General features: G+C 42.6%; 1 protein-coding gene across 4 annotated transcripts in view; it reads left to right on the top strand.

Moving 5' to 3' along the window:
- Positions 1-12,978, top strand: part of bcorl1 (BCL6 corepressor-like 1) — a 23,688-nt gene that overhangs the window by 4,278 nt on the left and 6,432 nt on the right. Inside the window, exons 1-6 of one of the 4 annotated variants that reach the window (XM_014004419.1) lie at positions 514-679; positions 5,292-5,375; positions 5,477-8,074; positions 8,336-8,465; positions 10,073-10,525; positions 12,033-12,220. In XM_014004419.1, coding sequence (XP_013859873.1) covers positions 5,370-5,375; positions 5,477-8,074; positions 8,336-8,465; positions 10,073-10,525; positions 12,033-12,220 — 3,375 coding nt within the window. In that variant the 5' untranslated portion in view covers positions 514-679; positions 5,292-5,369. Of the gene's footprint in view, positions 1-513; positions 680-899; positions 1,017-5,291; positions 5,376-5,476; positions 8,075-8,332; positions 8,466-10,072; positions 10,526-12,032; positions 12,221-12,978 lie in introns of those variants that run through there. The other 3 variants (XM_014004396.1, XM_014004412.1, XM_014004403.1) reach the window with 3 other exon arrangements.

Genomic DNA, 12,978 nt, shown 5'->3' with positions numbered 1-12,978 from the left:
ACACACACACACACACACACACACACATCTCCTTCAGCGTGCAGCTGGAGGGCCTCCAGAGTCCTGCTTCCTCATGTCATTACTCGAACAGACCCAAACTCTGCTGCCACCTTTCTTTCTTTCTGTCACTTTGTTCTGGCAGAACCCGTCCAGAAACTACCCCCCGCCGCCAGCTGAGCGGGTGATAGTCGGAGCCCACTTTGTTTATTTTAAAAACACGCAGCTCACTACTTCGTTGCCCAGATAAGCCCTTTCAGTTTAGCGCACCGTTACACTCTTTTGGTCGCCCGATCCCCCACCACCACCACCAGCAATTCCCCTGAGCGGCTGGAGCGCGCGTTGCATGCCGGGACCCGTAGTTCTCACCCCTCCCAGCCTCTCCGGCGTCCAACGCTGGGCGTGGATATCCGAGCACTACATCTCCCATGGTGTCGCCCCTGCACCCCCTCCCCGTGCCCCCCCCTCTCTCTCCCACCAGACTGGAGGCTGGAGATACTGAACGGACCGTCTTGACGACCCCCTCCTTCTCCTCCCGCCCCCCTCCTCTTCCTCCCCCTCCCGGACTTTTAGAACCGTAAACCGTCGGGGAGCAGTGAGCAGCCGCGGACGGCAGAGGCTGGACACGGCCGTACCGCTGTCGTGCCTGTGAACGTCGTCCACTTGCCATCTGGAAGAGCGGGTTGGTAAACTGTTTGTGTCATTTAGACATCTCCTGCCTCGCGCGCTGATTAGCACGGGAATGGTTCAATATTTCAGATAAGAGTGTTTTAAAGAGAGAGAGAGGAGCGGGGGGAGGAGGGGGGGCTCGGTGGGTCGGGGGCTGCCTTCTTTCAACACCGAAGTAGCTCAGTCAGTCCAGCGAAAAGGGCCGATAAAGACCGGAGCAGCTCGCGTTAAAGCGGCCGGTGGGTAAACAACAGTAGCCCGCCTCAACATGTAAACCACCGGCAGCGACGYGAGGGCTTGGCGGGGACTCCGCTGCGCAGGGAGCCGGACCCGTTCTGGAGGTAGAGCTGGTCAGTGGACTTCATACTGTTTCCTCCCCCCCACCTCCCACCGCCACCCTTTTCCACTCCAGGGGCACGAGCATGTGCAATAAGTTGTGTCACCCCCCGTCCTCCCGTCTTTAGTCGGACACTTTGTCCATCTGTGTGCCTGAAGTCTGTCGGGTCAGTGTTTGTTTGTCCGAACCGTCCGCTGACATGCGGGACTTTCTCCGTRGCTCGAGCTCGGTTCCGTTTCCCGTCGTCTGGTTTGACTTGATGTCGACTCACCTCATTTTATCATWATCGTGCTCGTTCATCACATCCATCACTTTTGTGTGTTTATAATTATCATTATTATTAATAATAATAATAATAATAATAATAAGAAAACTCCGGTGTGTCTGCAGACGGATGCCTTTCCTCTTTATGCTCGGAGGAACAGAGCTCTCCAGAGTTTTCTTATTATTATTATTATTAATATTATTCCGGCTGGTATTTACAACAGCGTGCATGAAGTCTTATTATGTTTTTGTTTGAGCCGAACCGGGTGGAAGTGGGTTTACCACAGAAAGATAAATTGCTTTACTCCCAGGTGTTTCTTCCCAGGCTGGACTTTTTGTGTGTGAGTGTGTGTRCCGTTGTTGTTTTTCTGCCGGCCTCGGAACACAAAGGCTAAACTACCTGTGATCAACTGTTGTACTGTTAATGTATGCAGAGACCCCCCTCATCCTCCCCCCTCTCTTCTTTATTACAGCAGAGGTTTCATGTCAGTCATCATGTGCGTCATCTTTGTTAAATCTCAGCAGGTCAAAGGTGAAACATCTCCATCACTTCAGAGCTTGAAGGCAGTTTTATTCCTTTGGTGCACCTCTACCTGCATACCAGGGTCTGTTCTTGTTTCCAGAATACAAGATTCATGATTACCTCCATGTTTCTGTTTATAACTGATCATATAGTTGTCACTGGTCRGTGTCCAGTTTTAGGTCAGCTGCACTCTTTAACCATCCAGGCCTCATTTTTACAGAATCAAAACTATATATATAAATTAAGTAGGTCTTCTGGAGAGTTTCTTCCATCAGAAGTGTTGTGTTGTTTTTCTACCTGGGTTACTGARATGCAACAGGACATTTTGCTTGTTATGTTTATTTATTATTATTATTTTTATTTTAATTTTTTTGCCTGCTCCCTTCTGTAGCGAGCAAACTCACATGACAGATTTGTCAAATCCTTTTACGCCCTATGCCCTTCCTGTTGCTACCTGGATCACGGAGCTTGTTTCTATCACTTATAGCGTATGGCTTTTTTAAAAATGAAATGTTACAAACTGAAGGCCCAGGCAGCATTCCTCGAATGAATGCATATCACCCGCTGCCTTACTTGACAGATTTTAACCAAAGATCATTATGTTGTGAAATGTTGACAGTATAGTTTTGGGCAAACGTAAAAAAAATAGACATCATGCAAGATGTCACCCTCGGAGAATGTGTTACGAATGACTCTCAGCTACTATCACATCACATGTTAGCTAAGATTTTACTGCATTTTAGCCATTTTTTGTGTTGGCTACTGCCAGGTATCTGTGGATTAAATTCAAATGTTAATCAGACACGTTGATCACTCTGAAAKTTTTATTAAAATGTGTTCAGTTACTCGTGAACATTTTGCTAACAGACACACAGGAGCGCACAAATACAAGCAGAAACACAATTGAATATTGTTTGAGCTGTTGTTTCATGTATGGATCACTGAAAGGGCATACGGGGGACAGACCCTGGGGTCAGAGGTCACCTTTACACATGCTTCTGTTTGGAGTGAGCGATAAAAGTGATATATCAGCATTTGTAGTGAAAACTCAGTTTGTATTTGTGCTCAACAACAAGCAGGTCTCTTTTCTGAAAAAGTGAAAAGATTGTGGATGAAGTAAAAAAAAAAGTACATTTTGCAACAATTGACAATAATTTAAAGCCTTCGTATATAGTATTAATAGATCAAAGAGAACATGTCAAACATTAAAACAAAAAAAAAACATATTGGTGTGCATTTTCATGTTAACTTCATTCTAACGACCTCTTTCATAAAGCTCATCATTGTGTTACTTTTAACATGGTTTGTTGTTTTTTGACCTGAAGACACAAATATGTTATTTTAAAACATAATATTTACAGATTTTAGTTTTATTTAGTTWAGCAGTTGGCTGCTATATGTTGCTAAATATGTTTTAGAAAACACCTCAATTTAATCACCTTTAAGCTGCCTCTGTGTGATATCTGAATGGACCGAGGCAGTCAGGAGGGTTGAAGACAGTCCACCCTTGATTTGCCTGTGTGAGGTAGTAACAGAGCTGAAATGGTGAAATGGTAACTCGGCTTTGCGGCTCGATGTTATAAAGTGATGACATACTGTGTGTGCGATCAACGATGACTCACAACAACTTTGTATTTAGTTAAAAAAATTATTTAACCACAAAGAGAATCGCTAAACTGATTTAGTTTTGAAAATGATACCAGATTCATTACAAGACAATATTATATTGATTTGTTTTGATGACGATWTGATGTTTCTTGATATTACAAAGTCTGTCATGATATGATTTCAATTCAATTCACAAGTCTTCGATMAATATGATTTGATATCAATTGATCCACATCAAGCRTATGATGATGATATGGATCAGGGTTTTTGTTTTGCCTTGATGTAATTGRATCATTAATTTAATTGATATATCGATGTTGACCCCTAGTTGTGCTCCACAAATCAGAAGAGGCCTCCTCTGCTTTGTGATGTTCATTTTATTTCTGAAAGCTCACGTCTCTGCGGGATCTGCTCGGCTTCTTCTGGGATTTATTAATGACCAGAGGGAGCATAAAGATGGGCTGGTCTTTGAAGTAATTTTGCCAAACWGTTTTGTGRAAGARCGTCATTTTCTTGAGCCTTGTTAGACGACATTTTGCTGAGTTAAGACTTTCTGAAAACATAATTTGCTTTAAAACACGTTTACCATAAATTAATAAAGGTGTCTTCACAGATGTGCAAGTTACCCATACAGTGCAGCAGTGCTCCCATCACCCAAAGCCTAAAACAATTGTATATTTATGACCGCTTTCGTCATCTCAGTTTATTTTCACTGACCTCAGGCTCCAGAGAAACTGGAATATTGTATATRTTTTTAGTTGTTTCTTTTGCAGTGGAGTTTTATCTTGTTTTGCTTTTCTAGAAGGTTTTCAAGTCATTTACACAATAGGATCTGGTCTGTCTTTAATGCAAGGCCACACGAGAACTTGAAGGTCATGGGTAATCAGAACTGGGGCTTGGCCTTGTTATTTCACCAGATTCTCTGCATCTTTATTGCCCGCCACGGAGTCTTGGAGATTTTTTAAAATTATTTAAGTTGAAGTTTCCCAATCAATAAAAGAAAATGTTGAAGAAGGTAAATAAGCACCACTGTTTGTTGGTTCAGTGCAGACGTCTAAATGTGAGTTCAGACTGAAGCTTGGTCTGCTAGTTTGAATCATATGTGTGTGTTTTTTTCATCTAGGCACATGTACACTGCAAAAACTGTCCATGTAACCATGTTTTAAAATCTTATATCCAGCCAAAAAGTCTTTTTGATCATGTTTTGAGACTGATTTACTAAACAAGAACAGAAAGTGTAAGAATAATAATCTTGTTTTCAGAATGTGTAAGATTATTTATCTTGTTAGCCTGRAAATTTGACTCAAATTAAGTGAAAATTTTCTGCCAATAGAGTAAGAAAAATTTACTTGGTAAGATTCTTATAATACTTGATTTGATTCAGATTTTTTCCTATTTCAAGAATCTTACCAAGTAAAATTATTCTTACTCCACTGGCAAAAATTTTTCACTTAATTTGAGTTAAATTTCCAGGCTAACAAGATAAATAATCTTACACATTCTGAAAACAAGATTATTATTCTTACACTTTCTGTTCTTTTTTAGTAAATCAGTCTCAAAACAAGATCAAAAAGACTTTTTTGGCTGGATATAAGATTTTAAAACTTGGTTAGATGGACAGTTTTTGCAGTGTATTCAGGTCTGTCTACTTATGATTGGATTGTCTGGGAGCTACGTCAGTACCAAATGTCAACAGGGCATCATTTTACGACACTATGCTTTCAGGAAATTGTAACATGACTGATTTTCAAGCTTCTCTGATGAAAGGAAGTTTTCATTTGCCCAGTGGCTGTTGCATACAGTGCTTCTTATTTTGTTGTTAAAGTTTATATATAATCTTTAAAGAACAACACAATGGATATATTTTAATTTATATATTCTTTTATTTTGCAGTTTATCAGTTTCTTTCAAAGAAAACTGTCCTGACTGGACCAGCTAACACCCGAGGCATGTTTTGCTAAAGAAACACCTATGCAGGTAATTGTTTTTCTAATTTGTCCAAGTAAGATTCTTTGATTAGAGCATTTTGTTCTTTTATCCACTTAACATTGGCCTCATTAACCTCTGTCATTACTCAGGTGGATTCTGTACTAATGAATGTAGGGGATGGAGGCACAGTGAGCAGAGAGATCAGTGCTCCGAATAAAACATCCACTAATATGGTGGGAAATCCCCCCCAGACGCTACCCCCTGAATTTAGAGGAGATGTGAACCTCAGTCAGCAAAACAAGACTACTCCCACAAAAGACTGTAAGACAGTAAAAGCCTGTCTGGACTCTAGCAACTGCAACCATAACCCTGACCTTTCTCTGCCTCAACAGCCTAATAATGCACCAATGTCCAACTCAGTTGTCACCAGCTCAGAGAAGAAAACCGACAAAAGGGCAGACACCCCTAAAGTCAGAGTTGACGGTGCCGGGGTTTTCTCCGCTCCTCAGTGGTCGAGCAGTGTAAAAGCCAGCCGAGAGGACTCTCTCAACCCTTGTCACAGCAACGTGACATCCAGTAAGAAATCCCATCCGCAAACACAACCTCTGCAAAGCGTTCCTTCGGGGTTTCAGTGCTCCGCCATGTTTAAGCCAGCCCAGCCCATTGCCTTTCTTCCTTCCACTAGTTTTTCTCCTCAGCTCTGTAAAATTACTCTTCCACCAGCATTAGGACAAATTGCAGCTTTGAGAGAAGCCACGGGCGGTCAGTTTCAAAAAGAAATTCAGMCTCAAAGCTCCAGTGTTGGAGGGGCAGCTCTCATGCGGACTTATCCCTATTCGCTGTCTGTGAGCCGGACCCTTGACAAAAAAGCAGGCGGATCGACCGTAAAGCTCAAATCCAACCAYTCGTCTAACAAGAATGCCAAACCACATGGAGAGCACAAGTCTTTAGCCTCTGTGGTGGCCTCACCAGCTATTGCACTACCATTGCAGCATCCATCGTTAACTTCAGTGGCACCCACACACTACACCTTGTCGCCCACTGCTGCCATTTGCTGTGGCTCTGCGCTGGCCAGCATCACCTCTCAGAGCAGATTCCTGAACCAYGTGGAGAAAGCCAACAGCGTAGACAAAACAGCCATTGGCTCCCTAAACCCGATGCCCTCTTCTGCTGCTGAGGACAGCACCGTCTGCTCATCTGAGCTGAGAGACGTACCCCTCGACTTGTCTTCTAAATCAAAACGTCCAAAATGCAAAACAGATGGTCCGGTTTCTATGATGGAACCTCATAACGAGTCTAATCAGAGAGATTTTCTGAATGCAAAGAAGACTCACTCCACAGCCTTCAGCTCAACCGTGCAATATCCTGTCTTACCAAATTCTCACCGAAATGGATCTCATCAAAAGCAGTTAAATAGGACTCAGAACCACCAGGTCCAGGATCTCAAACCAACATGGGCTAAAGGATCTTCACAAGACTCTATTAAAAGTATCCCTGGTACATATGTAGGCGTGGCTAGCCCTATACTGGCTTCTACTCTAAGGGGCAAAGATGGAAAAGGGACCTTTGCYGATGAATTTCAGAGTTTTGCGAAGCAAGAGTTTATATCAATTATCGACCAAGGAGAACATCTGGTCTCAGGAGGAAAAAAGCCATCCTGTCCGATGAAAAGTAACCAACACTCTCACAGTGGTAAGCATGTAAAAAATACCAGCACAACCATAACTAAGAACTGCCCTCTGAAAGGAGCGCTGACAACTCCCCCGTTAAGCTCTGCCAACGCTCAGAGTCATCAGAAATCTGGTCCCGGCAAAACAACAMTGCCGTACTCCACCGCCGTCRTCAGTCCAGCTTGGCAGCAGCCATCTAATCTGTCCCAACAACCCTCAGCTGTTCAGCGAAAACCCACACAAGGATCTCCAAAGACYAAGAGTACTGCAGTCTCAGAGGGATGCAAGTTTCACAGCGCCCATCATAACCCATCAAAAYCCGAGGATAACAAGTGGGAGAAAATGAAATCCCCCCTCTCTAACCTGGCATCGATTGTAAAGCAGCAAGTTCTCGAAACGACCTCACTCGCTGGCGAGAGTAGCATTCAAGGCTCGCCTGGTGCGTTGAGAAAAGCTGATGTTTCAAATCCACTTATCCAAGACACTCAATCGAAACATACTCCTGCCTTTGAACACCYGTCATACTGGCCTGTGGAAAAATGGCCCAGTGTCCCGTCTCAAGAGGAACTGACTCAAGTTATGAAAAAACAGGAGAAAACGAACACCGCTGAAACGTTGGAGAATAACACCGCTGTGCACTCCGCTCAAGAYGAGCATCTGGGACCGCAGGCGAAGCAATGTTCCTCCAAGCCTACTGCCCAGTCTCTTCTCTTTGGGGGCGATGCATCAATGAACGGGAACAGGGCGGAAAGCAAATTAGCCCAGGTGTTGGAGGGGGAGATATCGAAGAGWGAAAGTGGGACATCGGACAGCCCTCCCAGTGAAAAATTGGAGGGCACGGTGGCATCCATTCTAACTGGCCATTGTGCGAGCAGAGGAGGCAAAATTGAGAAAAAACCTAACGAAACCAAAGAGGAGTCGCCAACCAAAGCAAAAGCTGCTTCTAGYAAACAAAAGAAGAGCAGTCCTAAGAAGCCTGCAAAGGAGAAGTCACCAACAGAGCCTTTAAAAAAGGCAGCAGGGAAGAAAAAACAAGAAACAGAAAATACTCCAGAAAAAGCCTCTTTCAATAAAAAGGTAATTGATCAATTTYTGTACTTATAAATCCTGTTACTGTTTAAACGACCTTCACCCAACTCTTATTATCTCTTTTTACTTTTCTYGAGTGTAAAAAATGGCATGTTTCACAGTTTTACCTTGTTATTTGGTTGATCTGAGCTCCGTTTCATAATTGTAATCTGTGATTGATGACATAACATTCCAAGGTCTCGTTGTGAWAGTTTGTGATCAATAGCATCCTGCGCTGCGCGCTCACTGTCCCTTGTGTATTTCCAGCAGAAGAAACAATCTGCACCTGCGCTGAAGCAGAGTCTGTCAGCGGGAAAACTTTCCCCGCAGAGCAAGGAGCCAACTCCAAAGGACAAGATCCGTCTCAATGAGGCCGAACAGCCGACCCGCAACGATGCAGGTACGAGCTCTGTCTTACGTAACGACATGACATTTTGTAGCCCTATAAAAAAAATTTAAAAACGCTCCCAGCACGCACACATCTGTGATATCTATCACAGATTTAATGGTGCTCTTCGTCGTGTCAAACATGCAGCCTTGTGTCAAGATCGGTGAGATTTTTCAGGGCTTGTATTTTTGTTTTAGAGACAAACAGCCCGCAGTTACTTTGGCTAAGTTCACACTGCAGGCAAATGAAACCCAGGTCTTTTCAGTATGTGGTTCTGAATCTGATACACATATGATGTGGTTAAAAAAGCCACTTCATTTTGAACACTCATGTCGCATTTCATCTGACTCTTACCTCACTGAGGTGTGGGGCTGGGTGGAGCAGATCGATTCATATACATAATAATGATACGAACTTTGAGTCATGCAGTTTAAAGCTTGAAACTCCACACGTCTTCAGCTACAGAAGTCCTGTTMCTTTGTTTTTTTTATATAGCTTACTATGTTCTGTGTGGCCAAGGATCCACAGAAATATATGATAGTAATGTCAGACTTTWTTGTTAGAGTCCATTTTGTTAAATATTCTTTAAAAATTAAAGTTTATTCATCCTTGAGAGGACATACATACATTATTACGCTTTTATCGTTATATAGGTTTGTCACCAGACAATATTATCGTTTATCGCAATAATTTCTGAGACAGTTAATCGCYCAGCAAAATTTGTTATCGTGACAGGCCTAACCGTGAACTGAACAATTATGTCAGATAACTAGATACCGCATACGCAGAAAAGCACCAGAACTCGGAAGTCTTTATTCCTAATAAATGTCATGCAACTAGGTGCATCCCAAAATTGTGGTGGTTTGGGTGGGGGTCTTTTTTTGGGAGTGGGGGGGTGGGGGGCAATGGTTGACCTGATGGATAGCCCCTCATCAAGCCCCTGTTTAATAGTTTTTGAGCTATAACCTATTTTGTATGTCCACATGCCCCTTTTTCAGAAATATTGGGGGGGGGCACTGATTGGTGGGCCTAATGGATAGAGCTTCATCAGAGCTAAACAACAAAAGAAATCTGAAGCTTTTATGTTGAACAGTTTCTGAGTTATAAACATTTTTGCATGTCCAGACACCCCCTCTTTGAATGGAGCCCCCTCCTCAAATATGGGGTGTATCGTAAAACCGTTGGCTGGCGCAGTGTAGGTCAGACTCCCAGTCCTGCCAAATTTCATGTTGACCGGTGCAGCCGTTTTTGTGCTACGGTTGACCAAAAAATCACTGAAACGCTTCGCATTCGGGGGTCATAATTATTTAATCTGCTCTGATGGCACAACTTCAGACTCTACATGCTAACAGGTAGCATCCATGTTTACTTCAGTAAACAACGAGCTGAATTTGACGTCACATCATTTTCTGTGCATGCTGGTCACATCATYKCTGTGGAGAGTTCACACTGGAGTCTGATGCATTTAAAATATAATGTGAAACAGAACTGAGTGTGAAGACCTTCAGTGTGAACGTAGCCTTTGACTAGTTTGTGTGCACAGACAGCAAACGTTACACATTTCTTCTGTACTTTTTGCTGGTGKGGTGGTGCATTAATCAGGTTCTTGCTGTTTTCAGTTACAGAAAGCGACAGCAGTGCTCCGACTGAAAGGACTTCAGAGTTTCTCAGTGACATGGCCGTGTCCGGGAAAGAAGCAGATGCAACAGAATCCTCTTTTCCCAGACTGAGACGAGGACGGAGGCGAGCCGATGACGCTCGGCTCGACCTCTGGGGCTTCGCAACCCCTTCTCCTCCGCCTCCATCCATGCCTCCCCCGGCGGTTTCCCCACCCCTGGCACCGACTCCCAGCCAGCCGGCCCGCCGACCAAGAGGACGGCCTCGATCGAACGCTCCGCAGGACCGCAAGAGCAAGGCAGCCGGAGCCGAGGCCGACACCCCTCCTCACAAGAAGCGCCGGAGATGTTCCAGTAAGAAGTACGAGACGGGCGAATACATTACAGAGAAAGACAAGCTGGAAGACGGAGAGCAGCTCGAAGAGCCGCTGAGACACGACACTGAGACACCTCCAGGTTTGTAATGTTCTTATATTCCATTGTGTTCGTCTGACTTTCATCTTACTGCAGCTGCAAAATTCAACATTTTGTAAAGATTTACATTAAAATAAGAAGCTGACTGAGCATTTCACTAAAACTGATATAAAGCAGTATTTTATTAACTGTTTGAAAAAAATTAAAGAGAACATCACCTGATAAGACCGTCTGTGCAAAAGTCTTAAACCGCCACTCAGTGTTTATTTATTTTTTTGTTTCAAAAGATTTTCTTGTAAACTTTTAATGTGGTTTTGATCAATAGTTCTCCAGTCTTTCTAATAAAAAAAAAGAGCTTTTCTTTGAACTTCAGGTTCTGTTGCAGTACCTGACCATGACAGCCTGTGGTGCAGTTTGTGATTCAAAGATGAGGAAAGAATACAAGTAGAGGCAAAAAAAAGTGTCAAATTTAAAGAGAAAAACAGTGTAACAGAAGTGCAACRGTTCATTTAACTTCCTGTTTGGTATGAGGGTTACAGTGCCATGTGGAATCAGGACAACATGAAAAACAGTTTTTTTAATAAACAATAATCCTCTCACAACCAGATCAAAACATCATGCTTGTTAAGAGGCTGCCGTGGTTAGCGCTGACGCCTCACTGAGTCGTGGGTTTGATCCCCGGTTTGAACCTGGGGTCTTTCTGTGTTGAGTTTACGTTCTTCTCGTGCTTGCGTGGGTTCTGCTTTTTCCTCCTCTTCCTCGTTAATAAATGTAACAACAGGCGACATCCCAGCAATCAGCTGAACCTAGTTTTGTTCTTCGTCCTCTCTGCTCTGGGCTTCACCCCTGCTGCACACACAGCATCTTATGTGGCCGAACATTAGCTGTTTCTGCTCTATTTTAGCAGCAGTTGGCAAAAGCAATAAAAAGTATGAGTGAGGTGATTGATCGGTTGTGACTGTTGTATTTGTCTTTGTATTCAGTCAAGATGGTTTAGTACAACTAAATGAACTGTTACACAGCTAGTATGTGAAAGTCTTATCAGAGGAAAAATTAGTGTTATATGCATGAAAGTAATTGTCTTTGATAAATGGTCAAAACTAATTTTTGTAAAGATAATATAGATAAATTTGGGATGACTCAAGACTTCTACAACACTAATTGTTTTTATTTAAAGTTTTCTGTTATAACYTTAAAAGCAGAAATGAAGAGTAAAGTTTCTGATTTTCATTCATTATTTAATTTATTTATTTTTAACAGCTGATGATTTTATAAAAGTGAAGAAAATAAACATTTGATCGTAGCTGGTGGTCTTTATATTACATTTAATACACTCAGTGATGATTTATACCAAAGCAGAAATAAAAACCGTTAGCTCTGAAACAGCTCAATATTTATTTATTTATTTTTTCTCTGATAGTTTTAGAGTGAATTTGACCAGCAGCTGTTTTTTCAATGATCATGTTTGACAATTTATTCAGGAAAACCTAAGTATCTGTGGGTAGAATAAGACCACGTCATTTTCAGAGTTTTGATTTTGTCGCCACAGATCTGCAGGCAGACCAGTGTCAGAGTCCAGCTGCACCCAGCCCAGAAACCCCTCCACAGAGATTCTCGTTCACCCGCTCAGGTTCGGTCCGCTACCAGGAGAGCGAGGAGTCTCCCGAGTTCAACAGCAAGCCTTCAGGGAAGAGAAAGTTCAAAAGCAAACACCTAAGTGACAGTGATGAACCGAAGGTGAGCTTCTGCTTCCTGGATTAACCGTTTCAACCATGTGTCGTTGCTCTAAAGCAGGGGTCACCAGTACGGTGCCCGCGGGCAGCTGGTCGCCCGCAGGACACCTTCTAAAAATAGCACTGATCGACTGACCGTCATGAAGCAGCGCATTAAATGCTAAACAAATGGAACCAAAAGTCACCCGTGTGCTCTTTGGAACTTTAATTAGCAAAACACTTTCCAAAGAATGTCAACAAGAGCTGCTGTTAAAGCCACATCTCCCGTTAAACACAACAAACTCTCAACAAGTTCTCTCCTGCGTCTCTCTCGAGTCCGAGTCCCTCTGTCCTGCAGACTGCAGCTCCTCACAGGCACACAACTCCACCCCCAACCCCCACCCTTCGGAAAATTAACCCTTAGAGCACAGATATTCAGTTTGTTTACCTCTGTGTAGAGGGGAAAAGAGCATTAAAATGTAGGAAAACAAATTATTTTCACAGTGATTGGGAGAAATTTTTTTCTGTACTTGTTTTTTACATTACATAACTGATATTTTGTATCTACAAGAGTTAGGAGGAATGATGAGCACAGAGGGCATGAGTTAAAAGTTTTACTGGTAAAAGTGTATTTAAAAAATGGAAAATAAGTTACCATTTAGACTACACCTGTTTTTTTAAGCAGGTATATTTTAAATAAATGTTACAAATGTGTTCATTCCTACAAGCTGTCAAATAGTTTTATCATTTTATTTTTTTACATTTACAAAATACACAAAATTA

The sequence above is a fragment of the Austrofundulus limnaeus genome, unplaced genomic scaffold (assembly GCF_001266775.1).
Source record: "Austrofundulus limnaeus strain Quisiro unplaced genomic scaffold, Austrofundulus_limnaeus-1.0 Scaffold1, whole genome shotgun sequence".
Classification (NCBI taxonomy): Eukaryota; Metazoa; Chordata; class Actinopteri; order Cyprinodontiformes; family Rivulidae; genus Austrofundulus; species Austrofundulus limnaeus.
This window is presented reverse-complemented; position numbering and strand designations above follow the sequence as displayed.